The sequence below is a fragment of the Cryptomeria japonica genome, chromosome 1, assembly GCF_030272615.1.
Source record: "Cryptomeria japonica chromosome 1, Sugi_1.0, whole genome shotgun sequence".
NCBI lineage: Eukaryota > Viridiplantae > Streptophyta > Pinopsida > Cupressales > Cupressaceae > Cryptomeria > Cryptomeria japonica.
This window is the reverse complement of record NC_081405.1, coordinates 210,738,806-210,756,062: the sequence shown is the minus strand read 5'-3', so window position 1 is coordinate 210,756,062 and position 17,257 is coordinate 210,738,806. Positions and strand designations below refer to the sequence as shown.

General features: G+C 36.0%; 1 protein-coding gene across 2 annotated transcripts; it reads right to left on the bottom strand.

Annotated features, from left to right (window-relative positions):
• Window positions 1-6,298: 6,298 nt before the first annotated feature.
• LOC131030341 (protein CDC73 homolog) lies at window positions 6,299-9,731 on the bottom strand. 2 transcript variants are annotated; one of them, XM_057961096.2, is made up of 3 exons: window positions 8,114-9,728; window positions 6,887-6,969; window positions 6,299-6,713 (listed from the first exon to the last, which is right to left on the bottom strand). In XM_057961096.2, the coding sequence occupies exons 1-3, from the start codon at window positions 9,327-9,329 to the stop codon at window positions 6,612-6,614; spliced, it is 1,401 nt and encodes a 466-aa protein (XP_057817079.1). In that variant the 5' UTR covers window positions 9,330-9,728; the 3' UTR covers window positions 6,299-6,611. The 2 variants fall into 2 exon arrangements, with proteins under 2 accessions (XP_057817079.1, XP_057817080.1); XM_057961097.2 differs by lacking the exon at window positions 6,887-6,969 and having other exon boundaries at window positions 8,114-9,731.
• Between the last annotated feature and the right edge of the window lie 7,526 nt (window positions 9,732-17,257).

The window sequence follows — 17,257 nt, the reverse complement described above, 5'->3', positions numbered from 1 at the left end:
TCTCCCCATGGCGAACTTAGTATCTCTTCCAAGTATCTGAATTTGTCCTTCTCAAGCAACTAGAATGGTTTTTGGCCTCTAAAAACAAGGTGTTTAGTAAGGATTTCTTTTAAGTGTTACTCCTTGATGTCACGCAAGCGTGATTGAGACATTAAGCCCACCAAGATACCAAACAAATGTAGTCGCGCAAGCATGATTTAGACCCATGAGGCCCTCCTTAGATGTTGATATGAGAAAGAGTTCAAGGGTCATCACTTCCCAAGTAACTACAATTCCCATGTAACCCTTCCTTCAAAGCTTTTGCCCATCAGGTATTTGTTTATAGTGAGTTAGAATGCCAAGGTATTCTAGCCATACTCACTTTGGGTCGTTCCCTTCTCACAATTATCACTTGCTTGCAAAAGCAAAGTGGTCGGGAAGGTAGGCCCTCTAAAGGTGACAAACAATCAAAGACATGAGCGTGGTATTGAAGATCTGGATTTTTGATCACCCTAAAAAGGATGAGAGCATACTCTCCTACTCCAATGTCAAACTCAACAATCAAATCAAAAACATGTTCATTCAAACCTATTTAGAAATCACTAGGTGCCTAAAACATTAATGACAAACACCAAGTTTAGTTGTCTCTCCAAGGCAACCTGCAAAACCCAAGTTAGAAGTTTGAGGTGTTTATTCTTTGACTATCGAATCTGCATAAAACACGTTAGTAGTTTGATTTGTTGTCTTTGCCATGCGTATGCCAAGATTTTGCACAGATAATTAGTACCAAAAACCAAAAAACAGAAAACAGAATGCAAAAAACAAGACAATTTTCAAGTAAAACACTGCATTTTTACCTCTATTCTGGACTTTACATAGGCGCAGAACTTAGGAGACAAGCGCAGAACCTATGACATAGGCACAGAATGTCCTTTACACAAGCACAGAATGCTCAACATAGGCGCAAGTTGCTTCACACAGGCGCAAAAGTCCCCAGAAAACCCTGCACAACCCTGTTTTTGGGTTTTTTGGCTTGCAAATCAACTTGAAAGCACTCAAAAACACAATTAAGGGGTTAGATGGTTAGTGTTCATGTCGGGTTCACCAATTAATGTATGTTAGGAAATAGGAAATCATCACAAACGAATCAAAATATTCATAATAGCTCAATCACAAAAGCTCATTGCAATGATCTATCCTAAAACACACTCAATAGAGACATGAAATAAAAACATTCAAAACTAGAAATTACGCAAACCAAAGGTGTGATTTGAATGCTCCTTCATGTGGCTCCATTGTTCTTCTTTCCTCTTCAAATAGTTTGGTTGTGGATTTCACCTACAAGTGCACATACATGATTGAAAGCAAGTAGGTAAGAAAATTGCTCAAAAGTACTCGAAGCGTGATTGATTAGAAATTTGATAATCTGATTAGGGGTTCAAAATACGATCAATTGGGGCTTTTGATTGAAGAAATTCATCCAATTTATAGACAAATTGGAGAGATGAACAAATTAGCATGATAGTGATTCGAATGGAAATTCAAATCAAGAATAGCAAAATTATGACATGTCTATGACAAATTATTATGCAAGGATTTATGACAATTTATGACAAATTGCTATGCAAGGATTTATGACAAGATTTTGAAATAGAAATAGACATTTGGGAATTTAGGAGAATTTAGAAAATTAGGTTAAAAATGATGACTTGGAAATTAGGAAATTGGTGAAAAATAGGTAAATTAATTAATAATTTCTCATTCATTAATTAATTTACAAAAATAGGAGGAATTAATTAGCCAATTAAATAAACTTTTAATTGTGGCAAGAAGACTTAGGATAAATAAATAAATTATTTAACCTAGAGGGAAAATGCCAAACAAGATTAAATGAATAAATCATAAAACCTTGGAAGATGAATTAGAAATGCAAGAACGACAATTAGGTCTTGACAAAGGATAGTTGATATCGATTCGATCATGATTTTGAATTGATAAATGACCGGTGTTGATAAATGCGCCGAGGAACAATGATAAATTGATCCAAATTGACATGATTGAAGAGGACAAGGATCGATGACAAATCGATCACAATATGACAAGATTGACAAGTTGATAAGAGATTGACAAGATTGACCAAAATCATGATTAAAGATTGTTGTCAACAAGACCAAATTCGAAAGCGATAAAAATGAGGAATGCAGAAGAAGGACTCAATGCTCGCAAATGATAAAAACCAAGTGCATGACATAGAAGAAATGTTAATGCGATGCAAAAACCTAAAATGGGGCAATGCGCAAATGTTAAAGTATGACTCTGCAAGCATTGACCATTTTTAGGTGTCTACACTAACAACCATGAAATAGATCACTATGATAGTTAGAAAGCAATAGCATGTAAGCATCACACATGCATATCAAGAAATGCCACAACAATGAATTACATCAAGTCGTCACAAGGAAATTGGCATATTGCCACACACATATCTCAATGCATACAAAATGCTAACAACTATCATGTTGAAGAATCTAATCTCAAAACATGTGAGTGGTTCAAACATGCCATACAAAGCAAGAACAGAAGCCACAATGAATATTTTAAAGTTGAAACACTAATCAACACCTAGAGAAATAAGCACAAGCACAACCTATGCATTCCCTTATACATAGTCTAAAAATAATGTTGAGATCTTGACATTTGAAGGCTATAGACAAGAGGCATTACAACTTCATTCACACATCAAGCATACCTAGTCCATATATATAATACTTAAAGCAACATAAAATCACCCACTGAGATATATCATATGAACCATATAATCATCATATCCCAATAACTCAGTACCAAAGTACATCATCCATAATCTTGATATGTATAAAAATAACAATAGAATAAAGCACTATGATAAACCAGTTATAAAAAGCATAACATACACATTTCAAAATATACAATGTAATAAAAAAGATCAAGTCCTCACAAGGAAATTGCCACACTACCAAACATGAATCTCAATGCAATAAAAAATAACAACGAATGTGTAAAGGAACATCATATCTAACATGCAAGTAGTCTAAACATATGACATGAAAGACATAGAATACATTTCATATGGCAACCATGTCAATCAATGCACAAATATCTCAATATGATAACAAATCATCTATGACTAGCATGATATAGCACATTAATGCATAATCAAAAATCATAACCAAAGCTATTAATAAAAATGATACATAATTAGAAACACAATATCAATGACAAGAAACTCAAAGCAACAAACATAAGGGCACTGGATTTTCCTTTTTCAACTTCACATTTGATTCCCTTGGAGGTGGTGTTGGAGGAGAATGGTATCCCTTTTCTACATTTTGTTGATCTAAATGAAGTTGTTTCTTAGACAAACATCCAAAAAATGGAAGAGGGTTCTTCGTAAATTAATTTCAAACTCCCATCTCAAGGTTAAGGGGGTGAGGATTGATGGGAAAGTGTTAAGCATTATTTAGTTGCACATATTGTAGTTTTTGTTACTCTTTGGTTTGTGGACTTGAAGTCCCTTGGTTCTATTTCATTGTAATGTGATTGTTGTTTTGTTTTGTGTAGGGTGTGAGGACCCCTTCAAAATCTATGTTTGTTGGTTCATTGTAGATGTGTGGTCTATTGTTGGTCATTTTGTAAAGATGTTCAAGGTCCCTTCAAAACTTATTTTACCTTTAATAAAAAAGCAAACATGGGGACATTATAAATGATTTTACCTTGATTGAAAAGTGTGTATTGCATGTGTTATGTTGAATTACCTTAATACATTGGCTAATTGTAGTCATCTCTTTAGACCATTGAACTACCTTTTACTCTTTTTAATATAATAAAATAGTTGTGGGTCTCTTCTTTTTATTGGTTGTTGATCCTAACAACCAATAACTCAAGATGTTGAAACAAACACTCATCTTCCAACTATTATATTGCAAAACATAATGATCCTTACATCTCTCACAATATGATGTTGTTCATCTTCTATCCATTCTCTTCTAATAGAATTATTCTTCAAATTATGATTGGCAATAATTATATTCTTACATGGACTGATAAAAGTATCAACAATGTCTACATTTTGTCCATTCTTTGTAGTTAGATTGGAATCAGCTTTATTATTAGATGAGATGGCTAAAGTGTCACCCTCATCACAATCAACATAGTCAAATTCAACTCCCCTTTATATATTGGTATTGGCTTCGATTTTATTGATGAAAGGGGATTAAATGAATTCAATGAGAGCACTCATAATTTTAGCAATCAAGATTGAATTTTGGGTAGTTTTAAGTATGACATTTTATTTTCAATTTTTAATAATTGTGATCACTTTCTTGTGTGTAAGCCTTGCAACCTTATTTTACACATAACTTGAAATTAAGTGGGGGTCTAATAAAAGGGCTATAAATACACATAACTTGGAATCAATAATGAAGTGAGATATGAAAAGAAATAGTTGAATGTTAATATATAAATTTTCATTAATTTCAAGTTATATATACATCATAAGTTGAAATCATTTTTTTTAGTCTTTTTTGGTTCTACAAATGTATAATAGTCTTGGAAAACTTTATACAATGTTTATAATTATGTATATAGAAGAGAGCTTTATAAAATTGCATAAAAAAATTAACTTGGATTTCATGAAGAATAAATTGTAAGTTTATAGTCATTTTTTTAATTTGCAAGTGTATAATAATCTTGGAAAGCTTTATACAATGTTTGTAATTATATTTTTGTTTTTAGATAAGAGAGCTTTATAAAATACATGAACTCCAACAATATCAATATAATTAAACTTTTGACCATGGAAAGACATTATAATAGAATACCTTAATATATTGATGTTTAAACTTAATGTTAAATAATTTGAAACTAAAGTTTAATCATTATTATTTATTATTTAGCATATGTATAATTATTTATATTTATTAATAATTTATGTCAAAATTGAACAAAATTAATTGATTAACTAATAGTGAATCTTTTCTTTTAATTATTTATGTAATGTGTTCTACAAATAAACCCTTCTAAGATAAATAAACTCAAAGACTATTGTTATGTAGGTGATTACTCATTATTGTAGAAGTCTTTAGATATAAACCCTTCCAAGATAAATAAATTCAAAGACTATTGTTATATAGATGATTACCCACTATCATAGAATCCTCATATATTGGAGACACTAACTGCATGTTTTAAGTATAAATTCTTTTAAAAATAAATTCAAAAATTATTGTTACATAAATGATTACCCACTATTATAGAAACTTCGAAATATTACTTCTAGAACACTAACTGACCTAAAACATTATTATGTAATTTCAACATTTTTAAACCACTAAAAATTCCAATATTGCTTTTGAACAATGCTCTTGACTATAACCCATAAGAAAAAGTACTTTACCTATGTCACTTCTAGCACATTAACTGACCTAAAACATTGTCATGTAATTTCAACAATTTTAAGCCTCGGTGAAATTCCAATATTACTTTTGAACAATGCTCTTGACTATAACCCATAAGAAAAAGTACTTTGCCTACCCCTGGGGAGAAACCATAAAATGACACCTTAACTGGTAAATAACTATTTAGTACACTCGATGCTTTACAACCTCTTGAGTACTGCATTCATTTAAACGAAGCTAAAAGCAGGATGGATCATCATGAAACCACAAGGAAATGAACATATCGCTTGGAGTCTCATATCATATTTTACAACATTCAAGGACCTGAATGTTTCCATATAGCATTTTGACCTAAACAGTTATATTCAAAATGGAGAAAAACAGATATATGAAGTCACTGAGTAGTCAATTTCAACAGTGACATCCACCATGGCAGAATGATGTTCTTTTCTGCAACTTGCTAGATCTTCTAATCTTAAATATACTAACGACCACCCATTTCCTAGAAAGGTCGGCATGGCCCTTATTTTGACAGTGACTTGTGACACCCACCATGGCAAAATGCAGTCGATAACCAGACTACTGGCAAAATAATACAGAGAAGGTTCAAAACTAAATAAATGACATGCAGGACAAATCGGAGATCTAGCTTCCCATCAAATATGCTTTAAATAATTCATTTGTGGACTGTTTTTTTCTCTGTAACTCGTTGAATCCTTTAATCTTACAACATACCAACGAGAAACCATTCCCTGTAAAGGTCAGCATGGTCCTGATCTGCTACTCAGAAAAGATTCGGTATTTGTCAATGTTGGACTGACAAGACAATCAGTGCTCAATCCCTTATGCTAAAACAGAGCCCTAAATACTTCTTGAGAAACAAATTTAAAAATAAGATGATGTCCCATTTGTTTCACATGGTTCAATGATACATAGGTGAGGCCTGTCAAAAGCCCTTTTTTTTTTCTGTTCAATTTTAATGTGGTGGTTGATGATACACTCTGAAAGGGTGATTATTACATAGGTGGATATTTTTAGCCTTATTTCATGTTTTGACATAGCCTTGGCGACCAAAAGCAATGTTGGGTCTTTACGATCTTAAGAAACTGTCCAGCTTAACAAATCCCTGGTGATCAATAAGCCATGTAGGGTTTTTGTGATCTTAAGAAACTGCCCAGCTTAAAAAATCCTTGGTGATCAATAAGCCATGTTGGGTCTTTGTGATCTTAAGAAACTGTCCAGCTTATCCCAAAACTCCATTGCAGCAGTTTTATCCTGGTGTCGCTTGTGTTTGCTGATCTGCAGATAACACCACAAGTAAAAATAAGGAATGTGTTAAGGTAATGCATACAACGAACTTTGTGAACTTCATAAAAAAAATCTCATCCATATTAGTAATGACAGCTCATGAAACCCTGCTTCAGAATAAAATTAAAGTTTAAACTGTCTTTCCGCCAAATTTATGCACGGACCGAAATTATTTTAACATTCCACTGCTTCACAGCCTTGACAGACTCCAACCCATCATCTTCGAAACGAAGGTAGAATCCTTTGACTGCAAATACAAACAAAACAGCAAATTTAGCTGGCCTTCAGGCCATCCTGATCATTTTGTTCCTCCCATATCAAATCCGTGCCAAATATATAAAAGTCTTATAAGGCCACATATTTACATGGCCTAATTTTAGTAAATCAGGTAAATCAAAATAGCACTCTATCTGAAAAATCGAAGTGTCATAAGAAAGTTATGGCTGCTTTAAGTGTGAGTGCATGGGAAGAAACAAAGAAAACCATACAAAGGTAGCTCTTAGAAAGAAAGTTCATCCATGGAACAAAATGGGCACCACTTGTGAAAACCAGAAATGCAAATTATGCAATATAGCAAACAATGCGTAGTTTTGAGACTCCTTGTCTACAACAGCATACATTCCAATCAGCCAACCCTTTTGGCCACCACGAGCTGCTGAACAAAGTCAATGAACTAGAGAGCAAAATGGTTAATGATATGCCACATTTCTGGGTTTCAAAACAGACCTATTAATTAGATTCACATTTAAAGTCATATGGATCAATTGCATCTGTCCTAAAAACTATTTTTCTTCTACAGCTCTCCCATCTCTCCCATCCCTCCCATCCTGACGATAGATCATAGAGTGTGATCCCAAATATTGATGCAAATCAAAGCCTACACTGTAAAATCCAGAAACTAAAGAGTAATTCATCAATTGTATTACCTGAAAGGTGAGCCAACTGACTTTGGCAGGGCTACTAGTACATCCTACAATGGAAAGGCATCCTAATTTTTATGCGTATATGTGATAGAACGCCCAATCTATAGTTATCTACTCGGTGCAAAATTTTAGTGCCTGATTACCTTATGGTGAAGTAATTGCCAAAGTTGCCTTTTTTTGAGTTTGGCAAGTAGGGATCAAATCTTTCTTTTACATCCAGTAAGGTCAGTTGGTTGTATCCAGGACAGATTACCCTAACATTTGTCTGCACTGCAAGGGTCTTCAAGGTTCTAACCTATCCTGCATTCTATGCTAGGCTCCCTTCTTGTGAGCTAAATGTGTAGGTTGATTTGCCTTATACAGCATGATCCCCTTATGTAAGTAATTGCATTCTGAAGCCCAAACCCATAAAGAAATACAAAGAAGCTATAAGGGCCTTCAATGTTGGTTCATGGAAAATAAACTCACTCTTATTAAAGATCTCAACATGGTCCTTAAAAGGAAAGTCCTTAAACTGCCATTCTTTCCCTAGCACAAAAAGAGCTACAACTCGATCCCAATCATTGGCAGCCAAAGCCGAGGGCTTATCTCTTATTTGGTATGCCACTGGTGTTTTTTCACGCCCAATCTTTCTCTGTATGGTCACACATTCAGGCTTCTGCGGCATTTGCTTGGCCTTAACATCAGGTGCAACATAGACTCCATCCTCCAAAAAGTCCTTTGCATTGTAAATGTTCATTCTAGTCTGGAAGGCACTTGGAACCAAAATAATTGGCACACCATCAGGCTTCCCTTTGCCACCCCCACTGCCAAAAGAACTCCTAGGAGTGCCCTGAACTTGAGGCCTCTGAGATACCAATCCAGGCTTTGCAAAACCCTTCTGCCCAATGTATGATTGTGTGGGATCAATCCCGAGTTCATCAGTATCTGTACCCAAATGATCCTTCCAAAACCTCTTTTCCTCTGTGATTCCGTAATGATTTTTCCTAGGGGTTTCCATAGGCCTACCTTGCTGCTTTCTCTGTAGATCTTCTGATTTCCTCCTCTCTTCATCCCTTCTGGTGGCCATGGACAAAACAGCCTGGAAATTTCTATTGGGGCATTCCAATAAGGCCTCCCTGTCCTTAAGGGGCCTCTCTTTAGCCCTCACTAGATCTATAAGAGGCCCTGTTTCAGTTACAGCCACTTGATCAGTTTCAGCACCCCCAATGTCTCCGCCTTCTGTTCCATCAATCCTAATCCTTTTATTGCTATTATTCCCATTATCAAAGAATCCTAGACTGGGATCCTCGGGCCTATACTCTTCCACATGGTCCCCTGCATCCCAGATGGGTTTTTCAGGAGGAACATGAGGCCCAGCAGGGGCAACAAGTTCAATGGCATCAGTGGTATTGATTTTGCCTTCAAGGTAATCTAGGAGAGGCTTCCTGTCTGTGTATGTCACAATCTGGAGCTTCTGTACTCGGGCTTGTTGCATATACTCAGTATGTTTAAGGTGGGCATTTTTAACAAAGAAAACAAGGCATTCAAGAGTGTAGAGACTACCCTGTTTGGATCTGTAAGCTGTGTCGATGTTGCAGGGGAATCTATAATCTTCTCCAAAGTGGAAGTCATCTCCTACAGCTTTTACGTTGTCCAAATCTCCTCTGATGGTGTAGTCTCGTAGAACCGACAGAGGATCCATGATGCCTGCAAGTAGAGACACACACACCCGGATCCGTAGTACTGTGAATGGGTTTCAGATTTCTTACTTGCCTGTGTTTGAGAGCCTCTGGTAGAAAGAATTTGGGAAATTTTTCCAAAACTAAAAGGGAAAAGTTTTTCTGCTTTCTGCAAGAGTCCGACTTCGGGATAAAAATTTAGATGTTTGAGCTAAAAATATCCTGTGAGAAGAAGATAAAATGGTTGAGCGGCCAAGAATTTTAAAACAGAGAGGAAGATGGAGGAAGACGTGACAAACTTCTACAAGCATAAGCATATATTCATGGTGAAATTAACCTTGCTTTTTCGGTAGAGTTGACCCAAAAATAGCATGGAATAAACTTTTTTAATATCGTTTTACGCCTCACGGTGATGTTTTATGCTGCTAGATTTTATATTGTAAATCGGTAATGGTGGAATACATGTTGGTCCATGCAAGTCTTTTGGCTGAGAAATTTAAGGATGTCTTATATAGCTAGCTAGGGGAGAGGATTGAACACTAGTGCACTTTAATTTAACATTTCTAATTTTAAATCCATATATGTATAGAAATAAATTTAAAAAATTTAAATTATATTTAAAATTATAAGATTGTGAGGAATCTTTATGTATGTAAATATAATTCTTTTTATTAATTATTTTTTAAGTAAAATATATTTAATTTTTTTAAATTGTGAGAAAATAATTTTATTTTTTTTATATTAGAAATCGAGAGTAAATAGAGAGTATAAGGAGGCCAGGTCTCAAAATAAAAAGTTGTCACTGATTCAGGACAGCATCAAAAAGAAAGCGAGTGTAATTGATCATGTATAGTTGCACAATACAGTATGTCCATAACAACGTTTGACAATAACCGTAAAAGCAAAAAGGAGGCAAAAGAGAACACATCAGTGCAGGATATCATCATGGGCTCCAACCCATGCCATCCACCCACATAGACCTTCCATCCATACAATGTTCTTACGGTTCTAAAACTAAGCAAGCATCTCCACCTGGTCAAAGAAGGCTCCCTGTTATCCTTGATCTCAATGGTCAACATCTTGAGGGCCTCTTCGAAGGAAGACAGGTTCTTTGCATTCCGTCTCCACTCATAGCCATCTTTCATCTCATAGATGAACATAGTAGCATGCCCATCTCTGAGAAACCTCAGGAGCTTGTTGCTTTCCAAGTTCATATTAATGGAAACTTGCACAGCGATGTTTAAAAAGGTGAGTCGTCGAAAAGACTTAGTAAGGGTCCTGGCATGGCCTTCAAACCTATCTTCATTCCTTATCTTCCATATATACCAAAGAATGTTAGCAGAAAGAATAAACCAAAAGATATTAGCATCCTGCTTAAGCCCCTGAATATAACCAGAAATGATTTCCATAATGTTCACAAGACTAGGGATAGAGAAACCAAACATTAACCAGATCTCCTTAGCATTAGAGCAGTCAAAAAGAATATGCTTGCCGGTTTCAGGCAATTTACATATAGAACACAAATCAGCATTATATAGATCCTTTCTGAGAGGAAGCCTATCAAGCATCATGAGCCATTTAAAGCATTTAATTTTGGGAGCAACCGGACTTTTCCAGAGCCTGTTAAAAAATTTATGCCAATGCATGATAGATAAGTCAGTATACCATAACAAATTAACATGATTGGTAATGGAATCATCATAAGACAAAACAGTGTAGATATTACGGGCCTTGATTTTAGACAAAAGAGAACCATTAGCCCATTTAAATAAGAGAAAATCTATGAGAGTCAGCATCACAATCCTTAGGAAGACCCAGATTAGCACAAGCCTTCTTAATCATATTATAGGTTCTTTTTTAAGCAGGGGGGAGATTATACTTGGTACTAAGTTCTTCCCGGCTGATAAGAGTGTCATGTTCCAAAATGTCAATTAAATAGGTTATCCCTTTGTTGGCCCAAGCTTTGGCCGAGCAACCATGAGTAAGGGCCAAAGGTTTGGCAATGTGGAAGAGATTCCACCAAATAGATATTTCGCCATGAACAAGGCCATTACTATTGACATTAGTGTTGACCATATATTTCCTAACATGCTCTCAAGCTTTCCAAATAGGTTTAAACACACAAGTACCTTGAACAAAGACAGGGAAACCACCAGCAACAAGGTCACTGAAGGGTAATCCTTTCCAAGACTTAGCACCTTTCGGCACAACCCTAGATCAATATTGTTTCTAACCAAGACCTTTCAAGGTTCCTGACCCTCAAAAGCATGGAAGATCCATTTGGCTGCGAGAGCAATACCTTGGGTCCTGAGATCTTTTAGCCTAGGGCATCCAAGTTTTTTCTCAATATGACACCACTTCTAGTTAACAACATGCATTTTATTATTCCCTTTGCCATCAAACCACAGGAACCGTCTAACAGCCTTCTGAATTTCAAGAATTTGATAGTTACTAAACATCCAAGCAAAGGAATAGTAGATATTGTAGGAGGAAAGGATTTTCTGGCAAACTTGGACCCTGCTAGCCAAGGAAAGGAACCTGTTGTTCCACTTATTAAGTTTCTTATCAATTTTCTCCCTAACCCATAACCACATATCCTTAAGGGAGGGAGAAATGGAGAACGGTATACCAAGATACCTGACAATTTTGTTGGGGCCACCCCATTGGTAGCCATACTATCTAAGCCAGTCAGGAGGGTGCTTTTTCCACCCCAGGAAAGTCGAATTGGACTAGGAGATCCAAGCCCTAGAGATCTCATCAAATATCTTTATTTTTTGACTGATACTCTCCAAGTTCTGATTAGTGAACTCAAGGAATAGAGTCGTATCATCGGCAAATTGAATATTCAGCAGGTGTTTATCATCAGGAAGCCTAACCCCTTTCACATTAGGTGAGAGGGAATTATCCCTTAGGAGGTAGAAGAGAGCATCGGAGGCAATGACAAAAAGAGCAAGGGCCAGGGGGCACCCTTGTCTGATAGAACGAGACAACATTATGGAGGAGGAGAGGGTACCATTAACTTCAATATGGGAAGAGGCATCTTGGAGGAGGACCTTAACATAATTACAAAACTCTCTAGGGAAGCCAAAAGCTTCAAGCATCATGATAATAAAGTCCCATTCAACCCTATCATAGACTTTCTCAAAGTTAAGAAGAAACATAGCAATGTCCTGTCCAGACACCTTAGACCATTCCATAGCCTCCCAACTAGTGATGAGATTTTCAAGGATATATCTACCTTTAATGAAACCAGTTTGGGTGGGGTAGATGAACTTGGGAAAAATTTTCTCAAGGCGGATGGCCAGAATTTTAGCCAAGATCTTATAGGACACATTAAGGAGGGTAATGGGTCTCCAATTTTTAATAAGGGCTTTATCACCATCCTTGGGTATAAGCTTGATGGTGCCCTTGTTGCTGGAATCACCAAGGGTGCCATGTTCATTAGCCTCTGTGTAGATATCATGCAGATCCGTGCTAATCCAATCTAGGTTAGCTTTATAGAACTCGACAGGGAGACCATCAGGTCCAAGAGTTTTATCATTATTAAGAGAGTTGATGGCTCTTTGAACTTCCTCAATAGTGATCTTCTGCTTTAGGAGGAAAGACTCTTCCTCAGAGATTCTACAGGGAATAATGGATCTTGACATTTAAGTCTCATGGCCTTGGCAGCCTCAGAATCTTCTAAAGTGTCAATAATCTCCTTGTTATCAACAAGAAGCCTATCAATTTTTTCTCGGTTTTGTTTTTGTTCAAGCAGATTAAAGAAGAACTTTGAGCCTCTATCCCCAAGTCGAATCCAATGGCTACGGGCTCTAATCATGGCTCCCTTGATCTTAACTTGTTGATGTTTCCTAAGAGCATCCTTAGCTCTCACAACTTGGTTGGCTAAATCAGGGTTAGTTGGGGACTGTTGAATTTTTTTTCAATGTTCTGGAGATTGAGATTAAGAGTTTTTTCCATAAATCTGTAATCTTTGGCCTTCTTTTGACCCATGGTCTGTAGGAGTTTCTGCCAAGAGGCAACATTGTAATTCCATCTAGCAATGTGGGAGGGAAGATTCTTATTTTGTTTATTGAGGAGTCTAATAAGGTTGATGGAAGCAAGGACATCAAGATCTTTAAGTAAATTAGTGTTAAGCAAGAATTTTTTACCCTCGACCACATTGGTGTTTGAAGAGTTAGCAATTTTTTATATGAGAAATGACAGGGTGGTGATCTGAAAGAGTAAATGGGAAAGCAACAATCGTGTTGCCCTGATCATCAGGCATAAAGGAGAAAAGGTCCTTATTAGCATAGAATTGGTCAAGTCTACAGTATATTTTGTTATTACCCTTTTGGTAGTTACACCAAGTGTGCCAAAGACCCTTATACTTAGATTTATTTCCTAAAAGGGGATCATACAAATTCTTCTGGTACTTCATTCTATCCCAGTGAGTTTTTTTCAGAACCTTTCCACTCAATGGGATTCTCTCCAGCTTTATCATCTTGACTCTCAATCATGTTAAAATCCCCACCTAAGATCTAGGGGATGTTAGGTAAGGAGGCAATCCAGTCCCAAAGGGTGATTCTATCTTTATAGTCATTGGGAGCATAGATAGAGCAGATCCCAATGTGAGAACCATCAATATCGATAGTGGCCCACACAACCCTGTTACAGGAGGAACAACCTTTGTTAGTAATGTGGTTAGTCCATTTAGGGTTAATGAGAAAACTGACTCCCCCTTTACCTCTGAGATGGTTGAAGCAGACCTTAATGGATTCATTCCAAATGAAATTAAGGTTCACCTCAAGGGTAAAGTTAATAGCCTTAAGCTCTTGTAGCATCAAAAAATCAATATCTTTGTGAGATTCCAAGAATCTCTTAATAACCCGTTTTCTGTCTAGAGATTCCAGACCTCTCACATTCCAAGAGATGCACTTCATGGTAAAGGGGGAGAAATTAAGAGCTCTTAGTAGCTTGTAGGCTGCTATCACAAGCGGGAATGCCCTTCTAGTTTTCATTCTTGTTGTTGTTCATGGGAGCTTTGTTTTAAGATCATATAGGACACCCTCTCCTATTAGGTTTGGCAATACCCCCGGTGTGATCATATTTATCATCACCATAGTCATCTTCACCTTGAGAGATATCACCAGTTTGGGGTTCCATGGTGTGGCTCGATTGGATAGGGGTTTCATTCATCACCGTCCAGGGCACTTGTGTGGAGGAAACATTAGGAGAGAAAAAAACATTATTTCTAGAACCACTATTGTCAGTAGTAATGACCTAGATCACAACATCATCCTTAATTTCTCTAAATAATTTAGGAGGCAGACTCTCGTTAGAATCGGTAGTGGTTCTAATGCAGGAGGTGGAAACAATAGGGATGAGCTCAACAGATAGTCTATTAGAATACAGGGTCCTCACTGGGCCACCTCCAGCATTAAAATCATTACTGCATCTATCAGAACTCTCAAAACTTTTGACAATGGACTTAACCAAGGAGTTATTTTCATGATCCATACGGGGGGTATCCTTCTTACTACCCTGAATAGGGTTTACAACATGATTAGTAGATCTAATCCTTTCAATGGCTAATTGTTGCGCATTTTTCCTTCTGCGCTTCTTAGATTTTCTAGTGACAACCTGAAAAATTTCCTATTGATCACTCTCCATCTGTTCCAAAGCTTCTCCAATTGGAGAATGGGGAGGTGGTGCCGCCGTAAATTGCCCAAAATTTGGGCAAGTGTCAACAATGGGGGCATCTCTGTTCACTGTGAGATTGTCACTAGTGTCGGGTTGGGTCATGGAAGCGGAAGGAATATCGGGGTTTAAAGGAGGATTCTTCACATTTGAGTGATTCCTTAGAGTATCATTCCCCACTTTTTTCCTATTGACAATCAGACAATCTTTGCACAAATGGCCCTCTTTTTTGCAGAGGAAGCACACATTCAAACCCCCTAGGATTTCGATAGGGTGGGAGAAGAAATCTCCTTCATTGTTTAGGTTAAGAGCTTTAGGAAGGTCGAATCCAGGTTTAATAGAAATAAGAACCCTAGCATCTAGGTGCGCCACGAGTTGAGAGGAATCGTCCATGCAAATGATTTTACCGATAGGTTCCACAATCTAGGGGATAAAATGCCACAAGAAGGGAGGGATGTTCTTTATTAAGACCCATTGAGGGCATGAGAGAGCTAGGATTTCCTCTGAAATAGCATCTGGGGTCCAACTGAGGGCACGGAAGGACATTTTCCCCACATTCAAGTAGAGTTTTTTAAGAACTTCAAACTGCATTTCATGATTATTAAAGAAGATCACAAACAACCCTTTATGTATTTGTCTACAGAAAGAGATCCAAAAACCTAATTTTAAATTCCAATAATTGTGAAACCAGTCGTCCATGAATTATGAGGAGGGCATTTTTCAACATCGACACAAGCAAAAAAGATGGCAGTATCTTTTAATCTATTCTTCTCTAAATCTGTTTCATTAGTCATGGATTCATTAGGCGAAATGGAGATAGAGCTAGAGTCGAAGCCAAGGTCCATACCTTCTGGATTTTCTCCCCCATCTCCATTTGCGGCAATAAACTTGGCATTCTCAGAAATTGTGGATGAAGCCCTAGCCACAGCCTCACTAAATGTCTTCCTTGGTTGTAGAGAAGGTTGGGAAGAAATGGGCGGGGTAGGTGCAATAAACGCACTGTCAAATTCTGCCTCCATTAAGGCTAAGGGAAATTGCACGAGTGAACAACAATGAATACACAGAAGTAAATGAAGAACAAAATTAAATGAAGTAGATGAAATAAAGCATAGAGAAAAAGGAAATCAAACCACGTGGAGGAGGGGGACCTCCTCCACCACCATTGCCGAGGTATGACCCTCCAGCTCAGAATCACAAGATCACCTTCATTTCCTCTTATCGATCGCAATCTATATTTTTAAATCCAAGAAAATAATTATTTGTTATAAAACCAAACAAAATATATACGACATTGAATTTAACTTTGAAAGGATGATAGTATATCATCTTAATGATGTCTTCCAAATTTATCGTTTTAAAAATATATATATTAAAATTATATTTTATGAATATAATTATGAGATATGTCTTAAATGCATCTATATAAAATATGTCCAGATATTAATCCCTATCTATTCTCAATAAGAATTTAAATATAGGCACTTAGGAACTAATATCTCTCACCCTTTTTAGATAGATGTATTAAGATATCTATGCTAGTTTTATAAAAAAATTATATTATACAAATGAAATATCAGGTCAATTACTCAATTATTTTGCACCAATCAAAACTAATTAGTATTTTTTATTTTTAGAATAAACTTGATTTTTATAAAGTTGTGATTTATATATTTAACTTAATATATTGTACAAATTATTTATCTAGACTATGATAGATTTTTTAGGTTTTTTTTTCTAAATTTCTTTATATTTAAAATTAATAAAGTATATAAATTTTAATATTTTTTCATTTCTCAAAATATAGGTAGTAAAATCAATTAGAGGAATTTGATTCACACTATGTCAATTAAATTAATACAAATATTTCTATTAGAAAATAAACTTATTCATTGTATGTATTCTTTATCATTATAATTTTTTATATATTTTTTGAAATCATTATGTCGCATGTAAAATTCATCTTATAAAATATCAATTAGAATCAAAAGGAAATCACAAATCCCTATCTAATGAAAGAATTCTAACAAACGGACAATGACATAACACAATAACATCAAAATAGGGTTTATAAATCAAATCAATTAAAAACTCCCTATTTCGTGGCTGTGTATAACTTCCATTGCCCTTCTCTTCTCTATGGTATGATGGCTCTCGGATAGTGCGCTGGTAACCTACAAGTGACACAAAGATTCAAAGTTCGTGATTAAGAGGAAATTGTCCAGGATTGATAAGGAGGAGCAGGATTGAAAATGGAGATTGAATGTTCAATTTA